Consider the following 25,813-nt stretch of genomic DNA (forward strand, 5'->3'; position numbering starts at 1 on the left):
AAAGCTATGTAGTCTGCTTCTGGTTCACAGTCGCAGCTGGGCCACCGACGAGATGTGCAGGGTCGCAGGATCTGAGGGACCTTGTGAATGGCGGAGGCGGCTTCAGCCCCAGGCCACTGAGAAGGGCTTGGGGAGCCGGGGAGCCCGGCGCAGCGCCACCGCGGGGGCCTGGGGGCGGCGGAACCCGCCGAGAGGAGGTGCCCACGGTGGGAAACCGGGTCCCGGATCTCAGGCAGCCACATGGGGACAGCGAGGCTCCCCGGGATCTCGAGCGCGGGACGGCTCCTGGCCCGGCCCTCCCTCGGCGCGGCGCCCGCCGCCCTCCCGATCCGGGCGCCGCCCTCGCTGGCTCCAGGCGCAGCCGCCGGGGCAGGGCCACCTCCCGCCCGCCGGCCACAGCGCTCGGCCGCGGGTCCCGGCTCCGGATTGCAGCCGCCAGCCCCGGGGAGAGGACCGGCTGCCCAGAGCCGATCCCGGGGCTCCCTGGGCAGGCCGATCCCGGGGAGCCCCCCGACTGCCTCCCGAGCAGGGCGGGAAGACGATCCCGGTCCCCAGACCCCTGCGAGCGGGCCGCCCGGGGAGCGCAGGACAGGTAGGGACCCAGGTGTGACCGAGGGCTCCGTCCTCACCCGCAGCGGGGCGCCCCCGGGGTGGGGTGGGTCCCCGGGCGTCCCGGCGCCCCCTTCCCAGGCCCCCCTCCATCCCAGCCCCCCGTAAACTCAAGAGTTTTGCAAACGCTCGTTAGGAAGCCCCGCACGGTCCTGAGCTTTGCTCTTAAAACGGGTCCCCAACGCGCACCCCGCCACCCCGACCCCTCCGCGGCTCCGCGGGTGTCGCCTTCAGTACTCGTTGGAACCGCCCCGGCCGACACGTGTTGGCGGCTGCCTGCTGTGCCCCTGGCCGCCGGTGCCCCGGGTCCCCGCAGGCTGCGCGTTAGGAGCCCGGGGCCTGGGCTTGGCTCAGCAGCCTGCAGGGTGGCGGTGGCCACGCCTCCGCTTCTGAGTTCGCCCAAGTTACTTTGCAAAGCTCAGGATTTATTTTTTTTTTCCTCAATGAACGTTCTCCTTGTTCCCTCAACTTCAGACAGCATCTGTTTGCTTCCCACTTTGAGAGAGTGAAATATTACGAATGGGTTTTTAAGTAAAGAGTAATGGTTTAAATGTCCTGGGAAGCCACCAGAAGAAAAGACAGTGGAACCCAGGGAGCCTCCGAGCTGGGGTGGTGGTAGTGGGGGACAACTAACAGTCGTTTAAACATTAGCTGCTCTCCTGCTGGGCAGAGATATCTATAACTTTTTTTTTGGTAATTGATTTACTTTTCAAAAACGGATAAAGTATCTCGTAAACGATCGTGCATATTTTTTAACTTTTTTCTGCTATGTATTCCTTGGGTAAATGCTTCCAAATCTTAAAAGCAAACTTTTGGATTATTTCTTCATTTTTGAACTCTTAAACAATGTGTCCATTGATCCCTTGCTTACAATAGGAGACGACTTTCATCAGCTCCACACTTCCTGTCTTTTCCATATAATCATAACATGATTCTTAATTTCTCTATTGACTACTTTCTTAACATAAAATAATTTCTTAAACTTTCGTATTTCTAGGTTAGGGGGATGGCTCAGTGGGCAAGCACTTGTCCGGCATGTGTGAGGCCTCAGGTTTCATCCCCAGCACCACAATAAATAAATTAATTAAAAAATGAACTTGTATTTCTTATTCCGATAAATATACCCAGTATCTGTTGACACCTCCTCTTTGTAAGGCCTGGCTAAGGAGCATACTTTAAAAGATACATTTTAAAAAAAATAAATGGTCTAAATATACATGTAAATTATAAAATGTTTTTAGCCAATCAGGTTGTATATACAGCTCCTAAATCAAATAGAAGATGAGCCTACCAACTTTTTTTTCTGAGATTAAAAAAATATAATTTCTTTAAAGAAAAAATGAAATGGGCCGGGCATGGTGGCACACACCTGTAATCCCAACGGCTCAGGGGGGCTGAGGCAGGAGGATTGTGAGTTCAAAGCCAGCCTCAGCAACTCAGCGAAGCCCTAAGGAAGTCAGTGAGACCCTGTCTCTAAATAAAATATAAAAAAGGCTGGAGATGAAGCTCAGTGGTTAAGTGCCCCGGGTTCAATCCCTGGTCCCAGAAGAAAAAAAAAAAAAGAAGAAGAAGAAGAAAGAAAAATAAATAAAATAAATAAATGACAGTGGTTTGAATTAAGAAAACCAGAGCTGGGCACAGTGGTACAAGTCTGTAAACCCAGCAACTTGGGAGGCTGAAGCAGGAGGATCATGAGTTTAAGGCCAGCCTGGGTGACTAGTAGAGCAAACAGAGGGAGTACAGTATGGCAAAATGTTCATTTTACTATTCTTCAAAGTTTTCTACATGATGAAAATGTTAAAATAAAAAATTGGGAAACATAAAGCAAAATTATCTAGAAATGAGGAAAGAGATAGAAGAGATTCATATAGTGGCACAATCTACAGATCCTGTACATTATTAGGATTCAAGTCCTAGCTCTTAAACAAAATGATGGGAGTCCTGAGCTCCTGAGTTAGGCCCCAAGTGACAAGACCCAACCAAAATGGAGTCACTCATGCCAAATGCTACATTATCACGGAAACTTTTTTTTTCTTTTTTTAAAGAGAGAGTTAGAGAGAGAATTTTTTAAATATTTATTTTCTAGTTTTCGGCGGACACAACATCTTTGTTTGTGAGGATCGAACCCGGCCGAACGAATGCCAGGCGAGCGCGCTACCGCTTGAGCCACATCCCCAGCCCATCACGGAAACTTTTAAAGAAGCAGATGAAACCCCAAACACACCATTTTTCCTAAAAAACAAACAAACAAACAACAACAAAAAAAAGCCAGACATCCCTGTCTACCTGAGTCCGTGTGTAAGGAAGTCCCCTTTGCCATAACCCCTCCAGAATGTAACCTAAATAACATGATGTTGGCCAATCAGCTTTTTTGGCCCTATTGTTTTGTTCCCCCCATCTCACCTTACAAAGCCCACTCTTCTCCCATGGCTGGTAGGACCTCACATTCCGTACTGTAGAATGGAGGCTGCCAGAGCCGTGCATAGTGGCCTGTAATCCCAGCAACTCGGGATGCCGAGGCAGGAGGATCTCAAGTTCAAGACCAGCCTCAGCAACCTAGCAAGACTGTTTCAAAATAAAAAATAAAAAGGGCTGTGGATGTAGCTCAGTGGTAGAATGCCCCTGGGTTTAGATCCCCAATAACACACACACACACACACACACACACAAGGCTACTCTGATTTATGACTTGTGAATAAAAACTAATTCGATCTATAACTAAATTTGTTGTGATTTCGTCTTTCACCATGGCTCTACCACAGTCTTGCCAGGTAACTTTGAGGACGTAGCTTCTGTCCTCCAAATCTCAGTTTCCCCATGCGGAAAGTAATGTCCACCTCATGGAATTGTTGGTGAGTTTTCCCTGAGGTTTTGTAAAGTACTTCCCACCAGCCCAGAGCAAAGTAGATGCTCAGCTAACAGGAGTGTTTATTATTTGGTGAAGGAGTTTTCTTGACTACCACCGTCTGTTTCCTGTGAACACTGGTAACATCATGACCACTGTTGGGTACTCCCTTCCACTCTTTTTTGCTTGGGGTGGATTTTTGAACTGGGCATTTTTTTTTTTCCTTTCCTTCTTAAAATTCCCGGTGTGGTTTTGATTGTGCCCTAGGGACAGTTCTTGGTCCTGCTGTGTTTCATCTGGTGATTTCCTAAGGCGTCTCCCTCCCACATTCCTCGTCAGAGTTCCAGTGAGGCATGATTCCGACACATGGAGGCCCACGCTGGGGCCCTAGCTGCTAATCATAGTAACACGCTTCTACCCGCAGCTAACATTTGTTGAGGGCCAGGCCCTGATCTCATCTGATTTCCCCACAACCATGAGGCCAGGGAGTTACTAGAAGTCCGCCGGCGCATTTGGGAAACTAGACTTTTCCAAGATGAGGCAAATCCTGACAGGACCAGGGAGCCCTGGGCAACCAAACACATTCATAGAGAGGTCTTCTCCTCCTCCTCTGCACTTTTGCTTGTTATGGTTACAATTACCCTATGTCAACTGCAGTCAGAAATACGAAATGGAAAATTCCAGAAATGAGCAATTCATGAGATTGAAATGGCATGCTGGACTGAGGAGCATGGCGAACTCTCTTGACGTCCTGCTCCTTCCTTCCTGGGATGCAGATCCATCCTTTGTCCTGTGTTCGCAGCCCCCTCTTAGTTACTTGGAAGCTGCCTTAGATCATTAATTATCAGGTGGCTTGTGGCAAAATCCCAGTGCTCTGTTCAAGTCGCCCTTACACAGCAGCCTAGGGTTGGGCCACGATGCCCGGATGCCTGCCCTTTACCTCTGTTCATCTCATCAGGCAGGCACCGTGGCATCCCACAGGATGACAGAAGGCGAGGACAACCCCATGCAGATTGGAGAGAGACTACATTTGAAACTATGCAATGGCACCTATCTGTGATCCCAGTGACTCGGGAGGTCGAGGCAGGAGGATGGCAAGTTCGAGGCCAGCCTGGGCAGCTTAGCCAGATCCTGTCTCAAACTAAAATTGAAAAGGCTGGGGTTGCAGCTCAGTGGTAGAGCACCCTTGGGTTCGATCCCCAGTACTGGGCGGGGGCCGGGGCAGGGAGGGAGAGAAAGAAAGTCAGAAGCTGAGTTCAAATCACTTTTAAGACTTGGTGTTGTTAAAACTTTCTATTTTATTATTAGTCACTGTTGTAATCTCTTACGGTGCCTAATCTATAAATTAAACTTTACTGTAGGTGTGTGCCCAGGAAAAAACAGTCCATATAGGTCTGAGTACCATCCCTGGTTTCAGGCACCCCCTGGGGGTCCAGCCCCCCACCCATAAGGGCACTCCTGGATTTCTTCAGTGAAAGGCCTGCTTGTCCTTGGGAAGACCACACAAACCTCATGGCACTTCAAGTCTGCCCCTGCCACCAAAATGGGTCTGGGAATAACTCTCAGTTTTCAGAGCTTTTGGGTTTGGGGGTTGGGGACAAAGGACAAATCTCAGAGTCAAGAAAGGGAAAGCCGGTGGGGTGTGGAGGTGCATGTCTGGAATCCCAGCCACTTGGAGGCTGAGGCAGAGGATCCCAAGTTCAAGGCCATCCTGGGCGATTAGCAAGATTCTGTCTCAAATATAAATAAATAAACAGGACGAGGGCTGCAACAGTCGTCGATTGTTCTGGGGCTCAAACCTCAGTACTGCCCTCTCCCCCAAAATGTGTGTAAATAAATAACTAAACATCTCTCTATAAAAGCCACACAAGGCTGATCGACTACAAAACAATTACTGCGTCCCCTCTGCCCAGGATGACCTCCTCTGCCACCTGTCATCAGCAATTCCCCAAACCCATGGCCCGTGCTAGCCCCGTGATGCCCTCTTGCCCAGAAATTTCCCAGGACTGGGATGATGCACATAAAGAACGTCCCCAACAAATACGGATGATTATTATTTCCACTAAGATACAATTAGACATGTCCTTCTCTGGTTTATATTATCCTGGTGTTCATGGATAGCACTATTTTTCTTAATTGTAAAATATAACATCCATACAGAAAAGGGTCTAAATCTTGCATATACAATTTAACAAATAATTATAAAGCAACTACCTGAGGAACTTGTGTCCAGGTCAACAGGGTCATTGCTAGCTCAAGTTTTCCATTTGCTCCTTCTGGTTAGGAACCCTCTCTCTCCCCAGGATCCCACCTTCAGGACTTTGAGGAATCACCCTAATGACCCTGGGACAATAGGTATAGCCTAGGAAGTTTGCGGGATTCTTCTGTTTAACAGCCTTATTAAGAGGTGAAATTTAAAGCCGGTGCTGTACACGCCTGTCATCCCAGTGGCGAGGCTGAGGAGGAGGATCATGAGTTCAAAGCCAGCCTCAGCAACTTAGAGAGGCCCTAAGTAACCCAGCGAGACCCTGTCTCTAAATAAAATATAAAAAAGGCTGGAGGTGTGGTTCAGTGGCTGAGCTCCCTGGGTTCAATCCTCACTACCACAAAAAGAAAAAAGAGGTGAAATTTACAAACTTGCGAGCCATAAGTCAGCCCCCTTAAGTGGAAACCTCAGTGACTTTTCGTGATCTTGCAGTTGCTGCAGCCATCATCACAGTTTAAGAGCGTTTCCGTCACCTCCGGAAGCTCCTTTTGCCTATTTGTAGTCACTCTGTTCTCCCCCTGGCCTCACTGCAAAAAGGCAGTGTCTGTATCTATAGACTTGCCTTTTTCTGAACATTTCATTTAAGTACCTGTGTCTTTCATTTAAGTACCAGTAGTCTTCTCTGACTGTCTTCCATTTAGCACACTGGTTTGGGGTTCGTACTATAGCATATTTGCTCTTTTTTATTGCTGAATAGTACTCCATTGAATGGACATACCACATTCTGTCTAGGTCACCAATGAGTGGACATTTGAATTATTTCTGAATGTTCAATGCTGATATGAACAGTTGCATCTGAGTCTTTGTGTGGATGTCTGTTTTCATTTATCTTGGGTAGAAAATCTACTTAGAATTGTTGGATCTCATGGTAAGTTGATGCTTAGCTTTTTTTTTAATATTAAAATTTTAAAGAAGCTTAAACATGGATATACAGGTTTACATTCCCACCAGGTCCCAGTCGTCTCCAGATCCCCCACAACACTTGTCAACAGTGTCAGTTTAAATAATAGACATTGTAATGCCTGTGAAATGTCTTCTGGAGATTTTAATTTGTATTTTCCTAATGCCTAATTCCATTAAGCAACTTTCATCCACTTCTTAGTCATTCCTGCATCTTTTTAAATTAATGTCTATTCAAATCTTTTATCCATTTTAGTTGGTTTGTCTTGTTAGTGAATGTTCAGTGTTCTTTACATATTTTGAATACAAGTCCTTCATCTCTTTTGCAATCTGATTTGCAGTTTTTTCTGTCCATCTATAGCTTGAGTGTGTGTGTGTGTGTGTGTGTGTGTGTGTGAGTGTGACCAGGGATTGAACCCATGGCCTTGCCCATGCTAGGCAAGGATTGTTTCATCTTCTCTTTTCGTTTTCTCAAAGGTTTTGATTTGTTTTCTTGATAGTGGTGCTGAGGGCCAAACCCAGGCATGATGGACAAGCGCTAATGGGGTCTTCTGAAGTACAAAAGTTTTATTCTTTTTATTTCATTATATTTTTATTTAATTAGACTTTTTTTTTGGGGGGGGTGTATTTTAACTAGTTATCCATGACAGTGGAGTGCACTTTGACACATTATACGTAAATGGAGTGCAACTTCTCATCCGTCTGGTCTCATCTGTCCGGTTGTACGTGATGTAGAGTTGCACAGGTCTGTGTACTCATATGCACGTAGAGTCATAATATCTGATTCATTCTTCTATCCTTCCTACCTCCATGTCTCCTCCCCTCCCTTCACTCCCCTCTGTCTGGTCTAAAATACCTCTCCTCCCCCTCCCTATTGTGAATTAGCATCTGAATATCAGAGAAAACATTCAGCCTTTAGTTCTTTGGGATTGACTTATTTTGTTTAGCATGATATTCTTTAGTTCCACCCATTTACCCTCAAATTGCGTTATAATTTCATTCTTCTTTAAGGCTGAGTAATATTCCATTGAGTATATATACCACAGTTTCTTTATCGAATCATCTGTTGAAGGTCATCTAGGTTGGTTCCATAGCTTACCTACTGTGAATTGAGCTGCTATAAACGTTGATGGACTATGTCCCTGTAGTATGCTGATTTTAAGTCCTTTGGGTATAAACTGAAGAGTGGGATAGCTGGGTCAAATGGTGGTTCCATTCCAAGTTTTCTGAGGAATCTCCACACTGCTTTCCAGAGTGGTTGCATCTATTTGCAGTCCTACGGCAAAGTATGAGTGTTCCTTTCCCCCACATCCTCACCAACGTTTATTGTTGCTTGTATTCTTGGTGATTGCCATTCTGCCTGGAGTGAGATGGAATCTCAGTGTTGTTTTGATTTTTTTCTTTTATCTTGATGGTGTCTGGTTTGTCTTTTTTTCTTTTGAAATTCATATTTTTGGGCAGGCATGGTGGCACACTCCTATAATACCAGCAACTCAGGAGGCTGAGGCAGGAGGATTGCAAGTTCAAGGCCAGCTTTAACATCTTAGCAAGGCCTTAAGCAAGGCCTGTGGATGTGGCTCAGTGATAAATCCCTGGACTCAATTCCTAGTACAGGAAAAAAAAAAGAGAGAGAGAGAAGAAAAGAAAAGAAAATCACACTCTTGGTATTGTATCTAAAAAAAAAAATCTTTGCCTAAGTTGAAATCACAACATTTTTCTCTTGTTTCTTTCTAATAGTTCTGCAGTTTTAACTCTCGGGGTGGGCAGTGTGGTGCTGGGGGTGAAAGCAAGGGTCTCACACATGATAAGCACATGCTCTACCACTGAGCTGCACCCCCAGCCCCAGTTTTAACTCTGAAGTTGAGGTGCATGATTAATTTTGAGTTGATAGAGTGTGAAGCAGTGGTCTAAAATTCAGTTCTTTGCACGTAGATTTCCAATTGTCCTAGTACCAGTTGTAGAAAAAAGACACTCCTTTTCCCATAAAAACCAATAAACAAGCTGGGCAAAGTGGTGCACCCCTGTAAACCCAGAGACCCAGGAGGCTGAGGCAGGAGGATCGCAGGTTCAAAGGCAGCCTCAGCAATTTAGCGAGGTCCTAAGCAACTCAGTGAAACCCTGTTTCTAAATAAAATATAAAAAGGGCTGGGGATGTGGCTCGGTGGTTAAGTTCCCCTGCGTTGGATCCCCAGTATAAACAAACAAACAAATAAAACAATAAACAGAGCCACTGTAAAGAGAACCCTCCTAGTCTCCAGGTCAAAACGGTTCCTTTTTTTTATTTGTGGTCCTAGGGATGGAGCCTGCCAGGCCTGGGCTCTACCTCTAACTCACATCCCCAGCTCTGAATCCTTTTTCCTGGGCTGCATTAAACGGATCTAACACAAATAAGGTTTTAGTTTATTTCTCGAATTCTTGAAGGTCCCTGGTGGAGCTCAGGCGTGGAGAACGTGCCCAGCACACTGAGGCCTTGGGTTCCACTCCAGCCCTGCACCAAAGAAAAAGATTCTGGAGACCAAGGAATCTGTGAAGTAATGAGCCGCGTCAACTGCTAGCCAGAAAGGACCGGTAGGGGACAAGTTCCAGGGACCACCAGCAGCTAGGCCAGGTAACAGCTCAAAACCCACCCACCAGAGCTGGCAGCCAGGAGCGCCTCTGTGACTCTGGGGGAGGGAGGGGTAACCGTTTCCACTAAAGCTACCTGGGATGCGGTGGCCCAGCAGAAGGTTGGGAACCCAGGACCGACTGTGGGAAGTGCCTGTCGCTGGGTAGGGTTGGCTGTAGGCAGATGCAGGGTGCCGGGTGGCTTGGCCACCTGGTGTTTGAGATAGGATTTCAACATCTGGTCAGGAATGTGGGGCTGATGATTTTGCTGGTTTGGCCGCAGCTGGTAACTGGTGAGTGTCCCTTATCTCTCCTCCCCTCTGCGCTCTGGCCCTTAGAATTAACACCTCACATTGTTTTCCTCTTATTACTCATTAATTAATTAACTAATTATTCCCTTCTGTGAGAAGCTTCTTCCTGTTAGGAATCATCCAATCCACTTCTTGGATCTCTGTCCCTTCCCTTTATAGTATCGGCTGACTGTTTTGTTGAGCACATCTCAACCTAAGTGTGTTTAGGATTAGCTGCATCGTTGACGGGTCCCTGGGCAAAATGAAAATGTGGGGCCCCTTGCTCAGAATTTATTTTACCTGTAATCCCAGCAACTCGGGAGGCTGAGGCAGGAGGCTCACAGGTTGGAGACCAGCCTGGGCAATTTGGTGAGAGCCTATCTCAAAATAAAACAAATAAAAAGGGCTGGGGTTGTCGCTTGGTTTGGAGCTCCCTGGGTTCAATCCCTAGACACACACACACACTCACACACACACACACACACACACACACACGGGACAGCAGCAGCAGAATGTTAAACAAGCCTGGGCCGTTGTGCAGGTCCAAAGCCCGGGAGGCCGGCCCTAGGTGTCTCGTGAAGGTTTTTTCTTGTCTGTTTCCTCTGCATTGTCTCTTTGTCCTCTGGGGTCAGTTCTGCTTGTGGACTTCCATATTCGGTCAAGCGGCTCCTGTGCAGGTGATCCTTGCTGTCCAAACACTTTTCCAAACAAGAGGCTGGGTGTCTGGTCTGGGCTTCCCGTGTGTTTTGGTTTTGATGTAGAGCTATTGTAACAGAGTCCTGCTCCCCCACGCCCCTTGCCCAGTTCAAAGGACGCCTGAGAACTCTGGTTCTTGCAGGGGGCCCTGTTGGTGGAGGAAGCCTGGATTTCCATCTTACTTACTTTCTTCTTTTTTTTTTGTACCAGGGATTGAACCCAGGGATGCTTAACTGACACCGAGCTGCATCCCCAGTAAAGTCAGGGTCTCACTAAGTTGCTGAGGCTGACTTTGAACCTGCGATCCTCCTGCCTCAGCCTCCTGAGCCACAGGGATTATAGACATGTGTGCCACCACACCTGACTTGCAGGGTGACCTTTAAGAGGGAGGCCACACTGCCCAGATTCCAATCCCCAGTCCCCTCCACTGCTCGGAACCCCCTGCCGGTTCCCGGGTCTGCAGATAGATGTCTTATCTGGCCCACGTTGTACTTTGATTTTCTAAGATTTATCTTTATATTTCAAATTTGAGTGATTTCACATAAAAGCTGGGATATCTGGCTTCTTTGCAGAAGCTGGAAGGTGCAGCCAAGCTGAGGACCCCTGGTGAGTCCCGGTCCCAGCCTCAGTCCGTTTCTTCCACCCAGCCTACCTCAGCGGGGACCTCCACTCCAGTGGGTCTCTGAACTCGGGGTCCCTGAGATAACGTGTGGAGAGTCTGGCACAGAACCAGGCACATAAGAGGTGAACCCCGGGTGTGGGATCAGGGGTTCCCTCTGATCATCAGGCACCCACATTTGGTTCCTTAAAAACATAACATGTCCACAGGCTCACACAGGCTGTGACACATCTTGATTATCAATAGCTCAGTTTGCCTTCTTGAACGGGAAGCCATGCTGAATCTTCGAACATATAAATCCTCCTAAAGAGAAAGGAATCTTAATCTTGTCTTACTGATGACCTTGTGTAACCATCTGTAGCAGGTTAGAAACACCATCAGCAACCGTTCAAAAGTAAAAGAGTTGCCAGGTGTGGTGGCACATGCCTGTAATCCCAGCGACTCAGGAGGCTGAGGCAGGAGGATCAAAGTTTGAGGCCAGGCTCAGCAACTTAGCCATCCCTTATTTCGAAATAAAAAATAAATAAAAAGGGCTGGGAGGTAGCTCATTGGTAAAGCATCCCCGGGTTCAATCACAAGTACCAAGAAGAAAAAAAAGTTAAATACTTACCCCATGACCCAGGAATTCTACTGCTAGGTATTTACTCAAAAGAAATGCAAATGTATGTCCATACGTGTGTGTAACGAATGATCATAGCAGCTTTATTCATAACAGCCTCAAACTGGAAACAACCCAGAGGACTGGACAGATTATGGTTTATCTGTTCAATGGAATACTACTCAACAATAAAAAAGGAATGAATGATGGATGAACACACCCAACAATGTAGATGAATCACACACATGTTATGCTGAAGGAAGGAAGCTAGATGCAAGGAAGTACGTATTATATGTGTCAGTCAGGGTCCAATCAGGAAACTGAAACCACAGAGGAATTTGAGCAGCGAATGTTTAAGCTACAGAATTATGAATTATAACAGGGAATCACAGTGCAAGCGATTGGCTGCTAAAAAACAAAGAGAAAGAACAGTGATGAATATAAAAATAGCAGATACAATGCTGGGTGTACCTGTAGCCCAGCCACTAGGGAGGCTGAGGCAGCAGATCACCTTGAGCGCAGGAGTTTGAAGCCAGCCTGGGCCACATAGTGAGACCAAGTCTGGGTGTGTGTGTGTGTGGGGGGGGGGGAGAATTAAAGAAAGAAAAGAAAAATAAATAGTAGATAAAAAGAGCAGCAAGTCTAAGTAAGGGGAGAGAGGCTGAGAAGGAGGGCAGCCCTGGGAGAGATCTTGACCTTGTTGGAGCAGGTTTGCTGTAGCCATCCAAGGGCAAAGGAGTCCCTGTAATGGAATTTGCCGGGAAAGCGCTTCTCAGGTGAGGTGAGCGCTGCTGTCCGCCGCGCACCGCGGGACCCACCGCTGGAGACGCAGCGGCCAGGGAGCCGCCCGGCCCGCCCCGCCCCACCCGGCCTCCAGCGGCGCCTCTCTGGCGCCATCTACTGACAAAACGTAGCATCGCGTCCGCTGCCCAGGGAAAAAGATTTAAAGGGCCCCCTCCGATTTCGCGGCTTGGAACAAGGAGGCAGTCAAATGATACCTGGCACACTCTGTCATTCTATTGCCATGGAATTATAGAAAGGAAAAAATCCGACTTCCAGCGGCAGAAAGCAGATTAGTCGTTGCTTTGGAATGGCATTTGGGGGTTCATTGGGACGGGGCAAACCCACTGGATGGCGGCAGCCTCTTGAGCGTGGTCAGGGTTTCACAGGCTGCGCACTTGACCTGTGTGCGCTTTGGTGAAGGTCAACTATACATCAACGAAGCTCTTTTTTATTTAGCGGTGCCCATTCTAGGAAGTATAGGATCCACGTGCAAAAGATAAATGAAAAGATTTACACGTGCATGTGTACACACCCCAAGTCCCACCACCCAGCTTTCACGATTGTGGTGCAACTCTGCAGGGGGGTGGGTATTGATGGTGGTTTCTGGCGTTGATCTGATGGCTCGCTCACTGCTCTCCCTGATGCTCTCATGATGTACACAGGGACCCACCTCCTCTTGTCCCCTTCCCCAGGTGAATCATCAGAGAGCATCTCACTTTCAGTTCTTTCTTTGAGGGGGGGTACTTGGGACTGAACTTTGGGGCACTCAACCACTGAGCCACGTCCCCAGCCCTATTTTGTATTTTACTTAGAGACAGGGTCTCATTGAGTTGCTTAGTGCCTCGCTGTTGCTGAGGCTGGCTTTGAACTCAGGACCCTCCTGCCTCAGCCTCCTAAGCAACTGGGATTACAGGCGTGCACCACCGCACCTGGCATGAAATGACATTCTGTGGACAAAAATGTATAATATCACATCAAGTAAAAATATTTCTAATCATACCAAGACTATACTTGTTATTCTAATGGTTGTTAGCTGATACAGTTAATAAAAGTAAAACTTACAAAGTAAAATCAGGACTATAGACAATGAAGGCGGTGTGTTGGGGATGCTGTCCGTATTTGGGGCAGGAGAATTCTTTGCTGGTGAAATCTGGTCAGTGCAATCAGCCTTGCAAATGAAATTATGTTAATTGATATTTTTTGAAAGTGCAGGCTCCTGCTAGACCCCTTTCATGAAAACAGAAAAGCCTGAGAACAAGCACCAACTATTCTTGTCTTCCAATCCCAGGTGCAAGGAAGCCCTCACTGACCCGGCCCCAGCCACTGTCTGGCACAATCTAAGCAGGGATTACTCAGAGGAGCCCAGCCCATCCCCAGAACCATTCATAAATAAATAAATAAAATGATGGTTACTGTTAAGTTTCTCAAGCAAAAAATATATTTGAACAAACCAAAAATATATTTTTGCATCAATACTCATTGAGTAACAGGTATATTGTGCAAAATTTCTTAGTCACTATTAAAAGGTCTCTGGCTTCCATAAGTTATACAAGTTAAAGATTGTTAGGTAAATTTTTAAAAAAATATTTCTTAGTTGTAGATGAACAGAATTCTTTTATGTTATTTTTTAATTTATATGTGGTGCTGAGAGTTGAACCCAGTGCCTCATACATGCTAGGCAAGCCCTCGACCACTGAGCCACAACCCCAGCCCCCTAAATAGATTTACATGCTGATGTTAAACTGTTCCTGTGGATTCCTTCATTATATAATACTCTCATCTTTTGTTCACTAACTTTGTTTTGTTTTGTTTTGTTTGTACCAGGGATTGGATCCAGGGGCACTTGACACTGAGCCACATCCCAAGCCCTTTTTATATTTTATTTAGAGACAGGTTCTCGCTGAGTTGCTTAGGGCCTTGCTAAATTGCTGAGGCTGGCTTTGAACTTGCAATCCTCCTGCTTCAGTCTCCTGAGCTGCTGGGATTACAGGCTTGAGCCACTGCACCCAACCACCTATCAAATCCTAGTGAATCTTGAACACGTAACCAGCCCTCAGATCAAGAAATAGAAAAAAATATATGCTTTCTAAATAAGTAGACCTCTGCCCAGCTTGACATTGTAATGCTTTCAAATTCTCTTGGTAGGGAATCATTTCTGCTGTGGTTCAGCACATACCCCATCTCTTGAGATCCCAGGTATTGATTCCAAGATCCCCGCCACTCACCCAGGGATACCAAAATCCTGGAATGCTCAAGTCCTTATACAAGAGAGTGGAACTGGAGATGTCCCTCAGGGGTAGAGACTTGCCTAGCATGCTTGAAGCCCAGGTTTGATCTCCAGCACCACCAAAAAATACATCAAGCAGCATAGAACTTATGTACACCTTCCTGTAAACCTTAAATCATCCCCAGATTACTTATAGTTCCTAATGCAGTACAAATGCTATATAAATAGTTGTATTGTTTAGTGAATAACGACAAAAAAAAGTCCTTTTTTTTTTTTTTCAAATATGTACCATTAGTGCTTGTTGAGTCCAAGGATACAGAATCCATGAAGACAGAGGATAGACTCTCCATTTATGGTGAAATGAGTCACTGAGTCATTGACCATATTCTCAAGTGACAAAAGATCCAATTCTAGATTTTTAAATAAAATGAAATAAAGAAAGATATTACACAAACAAAAATAGCAGTCGTAGTACTTAAACCAATGTTTTTAAAAAATCATGCTATTCCTGACTTATATTTACAAGGTACAAAGGAAATAAATATTTTTTCCCCAAATCACACAGGGGGTAGCATCAGGATTTGAATTCAAATAGGTCTAAGTTTGGACACCCACTGTTTCTTATTGGGGGCTACCTCTGGGGTCTCCATCCCACTCAAGGTAGGTCCCCAAGCATAGTTCCATCTAGCTAGTGCTGCATAACAGCCTGCTGAACAACAATTCAGGCCAGGCAAGGTGGTGCACACCTGGAATCCCAACAATTTGGGAGGCTGAGGCAGGAGGATTGCAAGTTTGAGCAATTTAGCAAGACCCTATGTGACTTAATGAGAACCTGTCTCAAAATAAAACATAAGGGGCGGGCATGGTGGCACACGCCTGTAATCCCAGTGACTCAGAGGCTAAGACAGAAAAATCAAGAGTTCAAAGCCAGCCTCAGCAAATGTGAGGTGCTAAGCAGCTCCGTGAGACCCTGTCTCTAAATAAAATACATAAAAGGGCTGGGGATGTGACTCAGGGGTCTAGTGCCCCTGAGTTCAATGAAATTATGTTAATTGATCTTTTTTGAAAGTGCAAACAAACAAATAAATAAAACAAAACATAAAAAGGTCTGGGGTGTGGCTCAGTGGTAAAGCACCCCTGGGTTCAATCCCCCTGCCCCCAAAAACGTTATTTTACTATTATCTTTTATGGTTATGGGGACTGACTGAGCCCAGCTAAGTGGTCCACATTTTGGAGGGAAGGTCTCATGCAGCTGCCATCAGACAGGGGCCGGGGCTGGGCCTTCCCAGGGCTTCTTCATTCCTGCATCAACTCCTGCGATGGGGAGATTGAAACAGCTGGGGCTGGAGCAGCTGGTGCCACCTCCCTGTCTTCGCCTCTCTCTGCATGAGGACTTCAGGGCACCCAGGCTCCTGCCATGACACGGGCAGCTTGCTCTAGCTAATTAATTGTGCAAATCTCTTTTGAGCTCATTCCAATCCCATAGCTCAGGGATTTCACATGGGCCGTTTGCAATCAGCCTTGGTGGGTATGATTTACCCCACGGAAAGCCACAGAGTCTATAAATCCAAGCTCTTCCCCACCCGGCTCCTAAGAGCCAGTTGTTAACCATTTAGCAGCACACCCCTGGACTCAGGGCTCCAAAGGAGGGCCCATCAGGCAGGGGCCTCTTTTAGGTTTTGGAAATCCCTGGGCAATGTCACTTCCGCATTGCTCTGGAAGCTGAGGTGGTCACAAAGACCCAGCAACGTAATGAGAACTCAGGAAGAACATGTCAGTAGGGAAAGTCATTGTAGTTATTTGGGGCAAGTAGGGCAGCAGGAAGTACCGGGCTTGAAATTGGCCTTGAGGCTGCAACATGTTGGATATGAGGGACCTGGTGTGTCCTGAGCAAGCTGCTTGTGTGGTTTGTGAAGGATGGCTGAAAACTCAAGAGGTGCGTTTTTATATTGTTTGTTTTGGTACCAGGGATTGGACGCTAACCCCCTGAGCCACATCCCCAGCCCGTTTTTGTATTTTACTAGAGACAGGGTCTCACTGAGTTGCTTAGGGCCTTGCTAATTTGCTGAGGCTGGCTTTGAACTCACGATTTTGCCTCAGCCTCCTGAGTTGCTGGGATTACAGGTGTGGGCCACTGTGCCCGGCAAGAAGCGTATCTCTTGGAGGTCCTTGCTCCTTAATGGTGTCTGACTGCCCTCATTGGCTGAGACAGCCACCCCAGCCCCAGATTGCCAAAGACCAGCACACTCCTAAGAAGAGTGGACCTGGTTGGTCTCATATCCCCGCCAGGCAAACTGGTGGCTGGTTTTAGGAGTCAAGATAATTATTAATGCAACTAATAACCAAGGGGAGAAAAGCACAAACTAATCTCTCTAAAATCTGTCTCCATGACTTCAGTTCTTCTGTAGTGGGGTTAAAGATGGTATCAGAGCTGGGTCTGGTGGTGCACACCTGTCATCCCAGCAACTCAGGAGGCTGAGGCGGGAGGAGCATAAGTTTAAACCAGCCTCAGCTACTTACTGAGACTCTATCTCAACATAAAAATAAAAACGATATATTAGAATTTTTTCTCTATCCATGGGACACTTGCCTGATAGAATCTTTTCTTTTTTTCAGTGCTGGGGATTGAACCCAAGGCATTGCACATACCAGGCAAGTGATCTACCATTGAGCTACACCCCCAGCCCTCCAGTCCTCTTTTCTTTCAAACAAAACTTTAATCAATCTGCTTAAAAATAATAATAGCTGACATGAACTGAGCACTTCCTGTGTGCGCCCATATGACAAGCATTAGTTCATTGGAGCCTCTTAACCCAGGGCGACTTCAGAGGATTGTTTCGCCTGTTAACAAGATGATCAGATTCAGTGAGATGATCCAGCTTAGACGCACAGTACGATGGCTTAATTAGGGCCAATAAATACACTGCGTGAAAATATCACAGCTGAATAGTTGCTTGTTGCTTTTTTGTGAAGCGTAATAATAGTATTAGCAACTGACATAATTTGGTGCTTAATATTAAATTAATATCGCTCTTACTTATGAGCCCCCACAGGCTTTTCATAAGCACTTTATAAATAAATATTGATTTGCTTTATCCTCACTATTGCCCTATAAAGTTGGCACTTTTTTTTTTTTTTGGTGCTGGGGATTGAATTCAAGGGTACTTAACCACTGAGCCATATCCTCAGTCCTTTTTAGTTTTTATTTAGAGGCAGAGTCTCACTGAGTTGCTCACAGCCTTGCTAAATTGCTGAGGCTGGCTTTGAACCTGTGATCGTCCTGCCTCAGCCTCCCGAGACACTGGGATTAAAGGCATGTGTCACCGCGCCCAGCAGAAGTCAGCACTTTTAACATCCCATTTTCAGAAGAGGAAACAGGTAAAGAGAGGAGGTTAAGCAACTTGCCCGTGATCCTATAACTAGCTGGAAGCTTAGCTGGGACTTGGACCCAGGCAGGATGGGTGGGCGACTCTGTGCTTTCCCTACTAGAGGGATCTGCCTCAGGGTATGAAGTGAGTTTTGACTAGACCTTGAGCTAGTCACTGAGTTCTGGTTAAATAAATGTGTCCCACCTGGTTACACATGTGCGACATCAGTTCCCTCATCCGCGAAATGGTTTTGCTTGTATTTTTGTGGGGTTTTGTTTTGTTTCGTTGTTGGCAGGCATGAGGATAGAACCCAGGGCCTGACACATGCCAAGCAAGCGCTCAACCACTGAGCTGCACGCCAGCCCATTCGTCCATTTAACATTCTCTTTATTGAATACTTAGTATGCATCAGGCACTGTTGTAGGCACTGTGGTATGCCACGTGCAAAAGAAACAATTTCTGCCCTCATGATGATTACGATGTGGTAGGAAAGACAGATATCAAAGAGGACTAATAAGTTAATTGCATAGTTAATCGTGTTTTCTGTTAGAAGGTGATAGGTGCATTAGAGAAGTGTTAAGTGAGGAGAAGGGAAGGGGCGTAGGTAATGGTGGTGACGCCCTGAAATTGTAAATAAGGTTGTCATGGAAGGCCCCGTGGAAAAGCTGACATTTGAGCAAAGACCTAAAGCATATTTGGAAGTAAGCAAAGAAATCGTCTGCATCCAGTTGGAGGGGACAGCCAGGGTGAAGGCCCAGAGGCACCGAGCCCCAGAGGCACGGAGGCCAGTGTGGCTGGGGCAGAGTGACTGAGAGGGAGATGAGAATAGAGAGGATGAAGCAGATCACAGGGGCCTCGTGCACCCCGGGAAGGACTGAGCTTTCACCGAGAGTGGGATGGAATCACAGGAGAGCTCCAAGGAGGGCAGGGCACTACCTGTGACTTGGATGCTTGTGAGGAGCGACCATGGAGGAGAGAAGCAAGGGGGAGAGGGATGGCAAGGATTGACAGAGAAGAGTTTCAGAGGCCCAGCTCCAACTCTGTGAGATCAGAGAGAAGAGGAAGAGCCAGCCAGGGAGACTGACAAGAAGCCACTGGAGAGGACAGGAGTCCAGAGGGGAGGTGGGGTGAATAATCAGCAGATGCTGCTGAGGTCAAGCAAGGCCACCAAGGGACAGTAACTAGGCCTCTCATCCTGGAGGTCGCTGTTACCTCAACATCTCAGCACAGGGCAGGGAGCAAGGCCCGACTAGAAAAGGTTGGCAAGAGAATGAAAGCTGAAGATGTGAGGTGGTGAGTCTAGACAATTGTTTTGAGAAGGTTTTTGTTTGTTGAAGATGGAGCCTGGGGCCTTGCACATGCTAGGAGAGCGCTCTACCAAGCTGGTTCCCCTGTTTTCTTTTTTTTTTGGTATTGGGGATTGAACCCAGAGGCTCTCAACCACTGAGCCAGTCCCCAGCCCTTTTTATTTATTTATCTTGCTGAGTTGCTTAAGGGCCTCGCTAAATTGCTGGAGTTACAGGTGTGGGCCACGGCACCGGCTTTTTTTTTTCTTTTTTTTTTGAGACTGGGCCTCTCACTAAGTTGCAAGAAGCTTTACTATAAAAAGAAACAAGGAAATGGGGCTGGGCCGGGGATGTAGCTCAGAGGTAAAGCACATGCCTAGCATGCATGAGACCCTGGATAGAAAGCTGTAGCTGGACGGGGTGGGAGAGAGTGGTCAAGGGAGGGTTGGGGTTAGTTTTCTGCCGGGAGGGGTCTGTATCTTACAGTCATATAAAGTGCTTTGCCTGGCACAAGTGCGCGCCCGGATGGGAGCTAGGGTTAGCGGCCTAATGGAGTCAGTCGGCGCAGGGAGGGGTCTTTTGCCCCAGAAGGAAGGAGGAAGAAGTGAGGGTCTCTCTTTCTCTATCAATGTTCAGAGCCAGGAGGCTGGAACCGAGTTCGTAGCTTCGTAGCTTCCGCGGCCGTGGCAGCCCCTGGGTCGCTCAGGGACCCCATGACCTTGGCGCTGACTCGCCGCCCCCTCTGGACCTGCAGGACGCCAGCGGCGGGAGATGGGCGCTCGGCCGTCGAGGCGGCGGCTGCCCGTAGACCCGCCCGTGGCCCTGGATGTGCTGCCCCCGGAGCTGCTCGTGCAGGTGCTGAGCCACGTGCCGCCGCGAGCCTTAGTGACCCGCTGCCGCCCGGTGTGCCGCGCCTGGCGCGACGTGGTAGACGGGCCCACCGTGTGGCTGCTTCAGCTGGCCCGCGACCGCAGCGCCGAAGGCCGCGCATTCTACGCCTTGGCCCAGCGCTGCCCACCAAGCGACGACGACGAAGAAGAGCTCCCGCTCTGCGCCCTGGCGCGCTACTGCCTGCGTGCGCCCCTCGGCCGCAACCTCATCTTCAACTCCTGCGGAGAGCGTGCGTGCCGGGGGCGGGGCCGGAGCGGGGGGCGGGCCGGGGGCGGGGCCGGGCGGGGCGGGAAGATGTGGCGGGCCGGGGGCGGGGGACTGTGGAGACTTGTGGGGTGTGAGGCCCCGCGAGACTGAGGGGCGAGCGGGGCCAGGGCAGGGCTGTGGGCAGGGCCTGAGATATAACCAATAGGCAAGGCGGCTGGAGGGCCCAGGAGGCGGGGCTGAGTCGGGAAGCTGGAGAGGTAAGCCCGGTGGGCGTGGCCTAGGAAGTGGAGCCAGGGGCGTGCTGGGCTGAAGCCAATTGAAGGCTGGAGGGGGCGGAGCTTGCATAGGAGGCCTGGACCACCTTGCAGGGGCGGGAAACCCGGAGAGTGGGCGGGCGAGGAGGGAACCCGGGCTGTGCCAGTAGCTGCAGAGATTGAGGGGAGGACAACACAGGGGCGGGACCGAGGAGGAAGGACCGAATGGGGCTGAGAAGCTGAGTGGATGGGCGGGCTGTGTGGCGAGGTTGTGGGACGAGGAATACCACATGCCAGGTCTGGTGGGCGGGGCAAGTTGGGTGATGAGGGGCACTCTGCCGGGCCACCTGGCCTGAGGCTGTCTTTTATTCAACTCTGTTGTGTTCTCACAGAGGGCTTCAGAGGCTGGGAGGTGGAGCATGGAGGAAATGGCTGGGCCGTGGAAAAGAACCTGACACTGGTGCCAGGGGCCCCTTCCCAGACCTGCTTTGTGACTTCTTTCGAGTGAGTGACCCTTGTTCGTGGGGCAACGGCCGAAAGAGGGAAAGGGACCCGATTCACCATCCTTGTTCCTACCTTCAGTCTCTTTCCTCTTTCATCCATTTATGAAACGTTTGTTGAAAGCCTGCCAAGTACTAGGTTCCAGGCAGTTTTGTAGGCCAGAGATACAAGGAAAAATCAGAAACGTTGGCAATGTGCCCGTTTTTCTTTTTCATTTTAAATGTAGAGTTGGGGGGACAAACACAAACAGTAACATAACAACACAACACGCATTTTAGAGGGGTTAGCCTATGCTACACCCTTTACATGTAACTCAATTTTGGCAACAACCCTATGACATGGTTGTTGTCCCAACAACCCTTGGGACACTTTATAATAGGACACTGAATCTCAGAGAGAAATTAATATCTAGTGATGGAGCTGGGATTTGCACCCAGGTGATATGGTCCCAGAGCTTCTGATCATGATAAATACTATGAAGACATCAAAACTATTTGATTAATTAGTTTATTCTCTCTTGTCCTCGGCCCCTCACCCCACCCCATACTCAGTCTGCTTGTCCTCTTCCTTTAGGTAAACGTTCCCGTGTGGCATTACTTAGCTTTTTAGTCATTGCCACTACATATGGGTGAAGTGGTATCTCTTTGCTTACTTTGCATTGTTATGTTTACTAATAATGAAGCATGTCTTCATGTACTTGCTAGCTTTTAAAATTCATTCTTTTGTAAATTGCCTGTTCATATTTTCCATTAGGACTGAAATCTTTTTCCTAAAACATGCAAGAATTCCTTGTAGTCTTGCTGGGTGTGGTGGTGCACGCCTGTAATCCCAGCAGCCTGGGAAGCTGAGGCAGGAGGAAGGCAAGTTCAAAGCTGGCCTCAGCAACTTAGTGATGCCCTGTCTCAAAATTTAAAAAGGGCTGGGGATATGGCTTAGTGGTTAAATGGCCCTGGGTTCAATCCTCAGTGAAGGAAGGAAGGAAGAGGGGGAGGGAGGGAATTTGGAATTCCTTGTAGTCTAGATGTCCTTTGTCCATTCTGGGAATGGCAGAAATTTTTTCCCAATCTGCCATCTCTTCTAACTATATTCTTTGTTGGCAGAAATCTGTTATTTCTTTGTGATCTAATCTCTCTTTTTGCTTTAGAATATGTATTCTTGGGCTGGGGGTATAGCTTAGAAAGAGAGCGACTCCCTAGCATACATGAGGCCATGGGTTTGATACTGAGAACTGAAAAAAAAAATTGTATTCTTGAAATTTTGTTTTAAAACAATTCCTCACCACCCTAGATCTTTTTTTAATATTTATTTTTTAGGTGTAGATGGACACAACACAATGTCTTTATTTTTATGTGGTGCTAAGGATCGAACTCGGGTCCCACCCATGCTAGGGGAGCACTCTACTGCTGAGCCACAATCCCAGCCCCCCACCCTAGATCTTGACAATGGTCTTTTATATATCTCTTATATTCTCTTCTAGTAACCTCACAGCTCTTTACATTAGATCTTTACTCTTGAATGTAAGGACCAACTCCCCACATACCATATACTGAGGCAGTTTTCCCAGCACTGTCTGCTACAGAATCCTTCCATTCCCCATAGAATGGTGTTGCATTTATGACGTCTGCATATATACTTAGGTCTGTCGCTCACACTCTTCTGCTCCACAGATCAATGTCTGTTGTATTCTCAAAGAGGGCTACACTATTTCTGTTAGTATCTTACATTCAAATTAGGAAAAGGAACTGTTTGTAAATATTGGGCAGACTACACGGGATCCTACCGGACCCCAGGGCTGGGCTAGTAATGAAGAAGAGGAGGGACATTGCCACCTCCAGCCTTCAGGGGAAGGGAGGAAGCAGCTATTAAAAAGGACAGAGAAGGCTGTAAGCAGAGGGTGCTGAGGTGCTGTGTCTTCCTTTGAGAGACACAGCCGTCTCTCAGGATGGACCCCGTAGGATTAGCCTGACTTTTACTCTGTTCCCTTCCTTGCATCTCCTGCTGCAGCACCCCATTGGCCCACCACCAGGAAGCAGAAAATAAGGGTGACAATGCCATAAAGATCATGCGACCTTGGCCCTGGGACCCCACACATTTTTATTTTTCTTTTTAATTGAGACTGGATCTTGTCTCAAACTTCAGGTTGGTCTCAAACTGGGCCCAAGCAATCCTCCTGCCTCTGCCTCCTAAGTAGCTAAGACTACAGGTACCCACCACCATGCCCAGTGGGCCCCCACATTTTAGGAGGCCCAGGAACTCCCTGCTTGTGTGTCCACTGTGTGACCTCCATTTGCACTCATACCCCAGTCTCCCACAAGCACTCAGGGCAGGCTGGTATATAGGTCAGCCTCCTGGAGCCCAGACAGGGTGGAAAAAGGGGAGGGGATCTGAGACACAAGGAGAGATGCCCAGCACAGTGACGCAGTGACACAGTCTATCGGGCATCTTCCTATCCTGGAAAGCAAACCCTGAGCCGCTACTTTAGGCATAGTGATCCGAGGAAGCGTCCTGGAGGAGGTGATTTCTAGGTGCAGCTTGAAGATCAGCACTGTGTGCTCCATCTCCTGCGTCTCCCCTCCCAGATGGTGCTTCAAGAGGCAGCTTGTGGACCTGGTGATGGAGGGCGTGTGGCAGGAGCTGCTGGACAGCGCCCAGATCGAGATCTGCGTGGCCGACTGGTGAGTGGAGTAGCAGTCTGTCCTGGAGCCACGGAGGTGAGCCACGGTGGTGGCGCAGCAAGACCTCAGTTCAGGCCTCCATCGGAGGTCAGGCTGGAAATGCACACTCTTCGGGTGAAGTGAGACTGTCGTAGTTGCACAGCCAGGGAGGGGCGGACCCTTGGTGAGCCCAAGGCACCGGCTATGCCCGCCTCCCCACCCTCTTCCCAGCAGACCCCTGGGTTGTTCACGAGTCCAGCAACTGGTCTGATGTCACCATCATCCCCAACTCTGCGTTGACCCTAAGGTCCAAGGCTTCTGAAAGACCGCGATGCCCTAAGAACTGACGTTCAGAGGAAGCACAGTTAGGGTGGGGACCTTGAGCGTACACGAGCTGCCTCCTTCCAGAGCACCCAGGTTCCCCGCACAGCACTCCGTCTCTTCCCTGGGGCTCCAGTTCTTTCTCCAGATCTTCGGGCTCCTCCCCTAGGTTGTGGCTGGGGCCCGGGACGTCACAGCCCACACACCCTAGTGTAGCCCCCCCCCCACACACACACACACACACACACACACGGCCCTCCAGGCTCCACTCCACTCCGGGGGCACCCAAGCTCCCCCCACGGAATCTGGCTCCATCCCAGGACCAGGCTCCGCCCCTGGAGATGCCCAAGCCGTGTAGGTGCGTAGGACCCTCATCTGGGTGCAGAGAAAACCAGCCTCAGCCTCCCTCCTTGATGCCCAACCCAGAAGGAGCTGGCTGGGTTGCAGGAGAATCAAGGCTCACTGCCACCCGGCAGGTGGGGCGCCCGAGAAAACTGCGGCTGCATCTACCGGCTTCGGGTCCGCCTCTTGGACATGTATGAAAACGAAGTGGTCAAGTTCTCAGCGTCCCCCAACCCGGTCCTTCAATGGACTGAGAGGAGCTGCCGACAGGTGGGTCCAGAGCGCCTTCCCCTCACCCTCGACCCCCTCCCTCCAAGGCCCACCCGTCCAACCTGTCACCCTGCGGGGCTTCCCTTCTCCGCTGTCATCGGCTGGACACCAGTAGTAATAGCTGACGGTTTCTGAACCTTTTTACATCACATCCCAGGCCTCGTTCCAGGATGTTTGCAGATGTATTAGCACAACAGCCTTCAACAAACATTGAGCACCTACTGTTTGCAGGGTACTATTAAGGTGAACCGCAGTCCTTACCCTGTGTGCTTGTCTTTTGTGCTGCTGGCCTCACTGCTGTCCCCCAGCAGGGCCCACAGGTGCCTGCTGGGTATTCGGGAGCACCTGCTGAGGCGACGAAGAGGCGAGCACAGGACCCCTCCTTCTCCTCCCGCAGGTCTCCCACGTCTTCACCAACTTTGGCAAGGGCATCCGCTACGTGTCTTTTGAGCAGTACGGGAGAGACATGCGTTCATGGGTAGGACACTACGGTGCCCTGGTGACCCACTCCACCGTGAGAATCAGGATCCGCCCGTCCTAGTGACCAGCCTGACCCCGCAGTCCAGACTGCACTGCCACCTGCTGGATGCTGTCAAAATCAAGGGTGGCTTCACATCCCAGAGCCAGAGGATACTCGGGGACAGTGGGGGTCCCGTGTGGCTGGTTCAGGGCACACCTCCCGTAACCCACTTGCTGCTGTTTCAGCATGGCGGTCCTCATGCTGTGTGACAAACCAGGGACCCAGGGGGCTCCTTAGAGCTTCCTCAGCTCCCCAGCTGGGGATGTCGTAAAAGTAACTGACATTTAGTTGGTTCATGTCTATAAATTATTTCCTCATGTGATGTCAGTGGGTAAACCATTCCCTGGTGACTGGTCTGCGTGTTTTGGGGTGGGCTGACTGCTGGCAGGGAGAGGAGGCCGTTCAGAGCATCTGACCTGGAGACCAGCAAAGACCTCAAAGAAATCCCATTGTGGTTTGGGGAGTCTCCGGGATCCAGCTGTGGGGCTGTGAACCCGCCACTGCTGAGCAATGTCCACCCCGCTGCCCATCAGCACCTCCCCTGGGGCCAGGTCCCTGCCCTCAGCTCCAGCCGGATCCACCCTCCTTCCCTGCACTCACACCATCTTGTATAGAGACTTCTTGAGCAAGGTGTGCCAGGAGCTCTTTCCTCATTTCCGGGCATGGTCAACCAACCAACCAGCTCAATAAAATTGGTGCTAAACATGAGGTAACAGGTGTTTTTTGTCTATAATCAGTATAATGGTTCATCTCCAGCTCTGG

At 48.8% G+C, this 25,813-nt stretch overlaps 1 protein-coding gene across 5 annotated transcripts; it reads left to right on the plus strand.

Annotated features, from left to right (window-relative positions):
• Window positions 1-357: 357 nt before the first annotated feature.
• Window positions 358-25,759, plus strand: Fbxo17 (F-box protein 17). 5 transcript variants are annotated; one of them, XM_058577586.1, is made up of 8 exons: window positions 358-592; window positions 9,042-9,228; window positions 19,846-20,211; window positions 20,836-20,947; window positions 23,524-23,618; window positions 24,392-24,531; window positions 24,689-24,774; window positions 24,929-25,050. In XM_058577586.1, exons 3-7 carry the CDS (start codon window positions 19,863-19,865, stop codon window positions 24,743-24,745), a joined length of 753 nt encoding a protein of 250 aa, XP_058433569.1. In that variant the 5' UTR covers window positions 358-592; window positions 9,042-9,228; window positions 19,846-19,862; the 3' UTR covers window positions 24,746-24,774; window positions 24,929-25,050. The 5 variants fall into 5 exon arrangements, with proteins under 5 accessions (XP_058433569.1, XP_046296025.1, XP_058433566.1 ...); XM_046440069.1 differs by lacking the exon at window positions 24,689-24,774 and having other exon boundaries at window positions 361-592; window positions 23,524-23,619; window positions 24,396-24,531; window positions 24,929-25,759; XM_058577583.1 differs by lacking the exon at window positions 24,689-24,774 and having other exon boundaries at window positions 361-592; window positions 24,929-25,759.
• The last annotated feature ends 54 nt before the right edge of the window (window positions 25,760-25,813 follow it).

This window comes from Marmota monax, unplaced genomic scaffold (genome assembly GCF_021218885.2).
Source record: "Marmota monax isolate L192 unplaced genomic scaffold, Marmota_monax_Labrador192_F-V1.1 WCK01_AAM20220418_F8-fsc00228, whole genome shotgun sequence".
Classification (NCBI taxonomy): Eukaryota; Metazoa; Chordata; class Mammalia; order Rodentia; family Sciuridae; genus Marmota; species Marmota monax.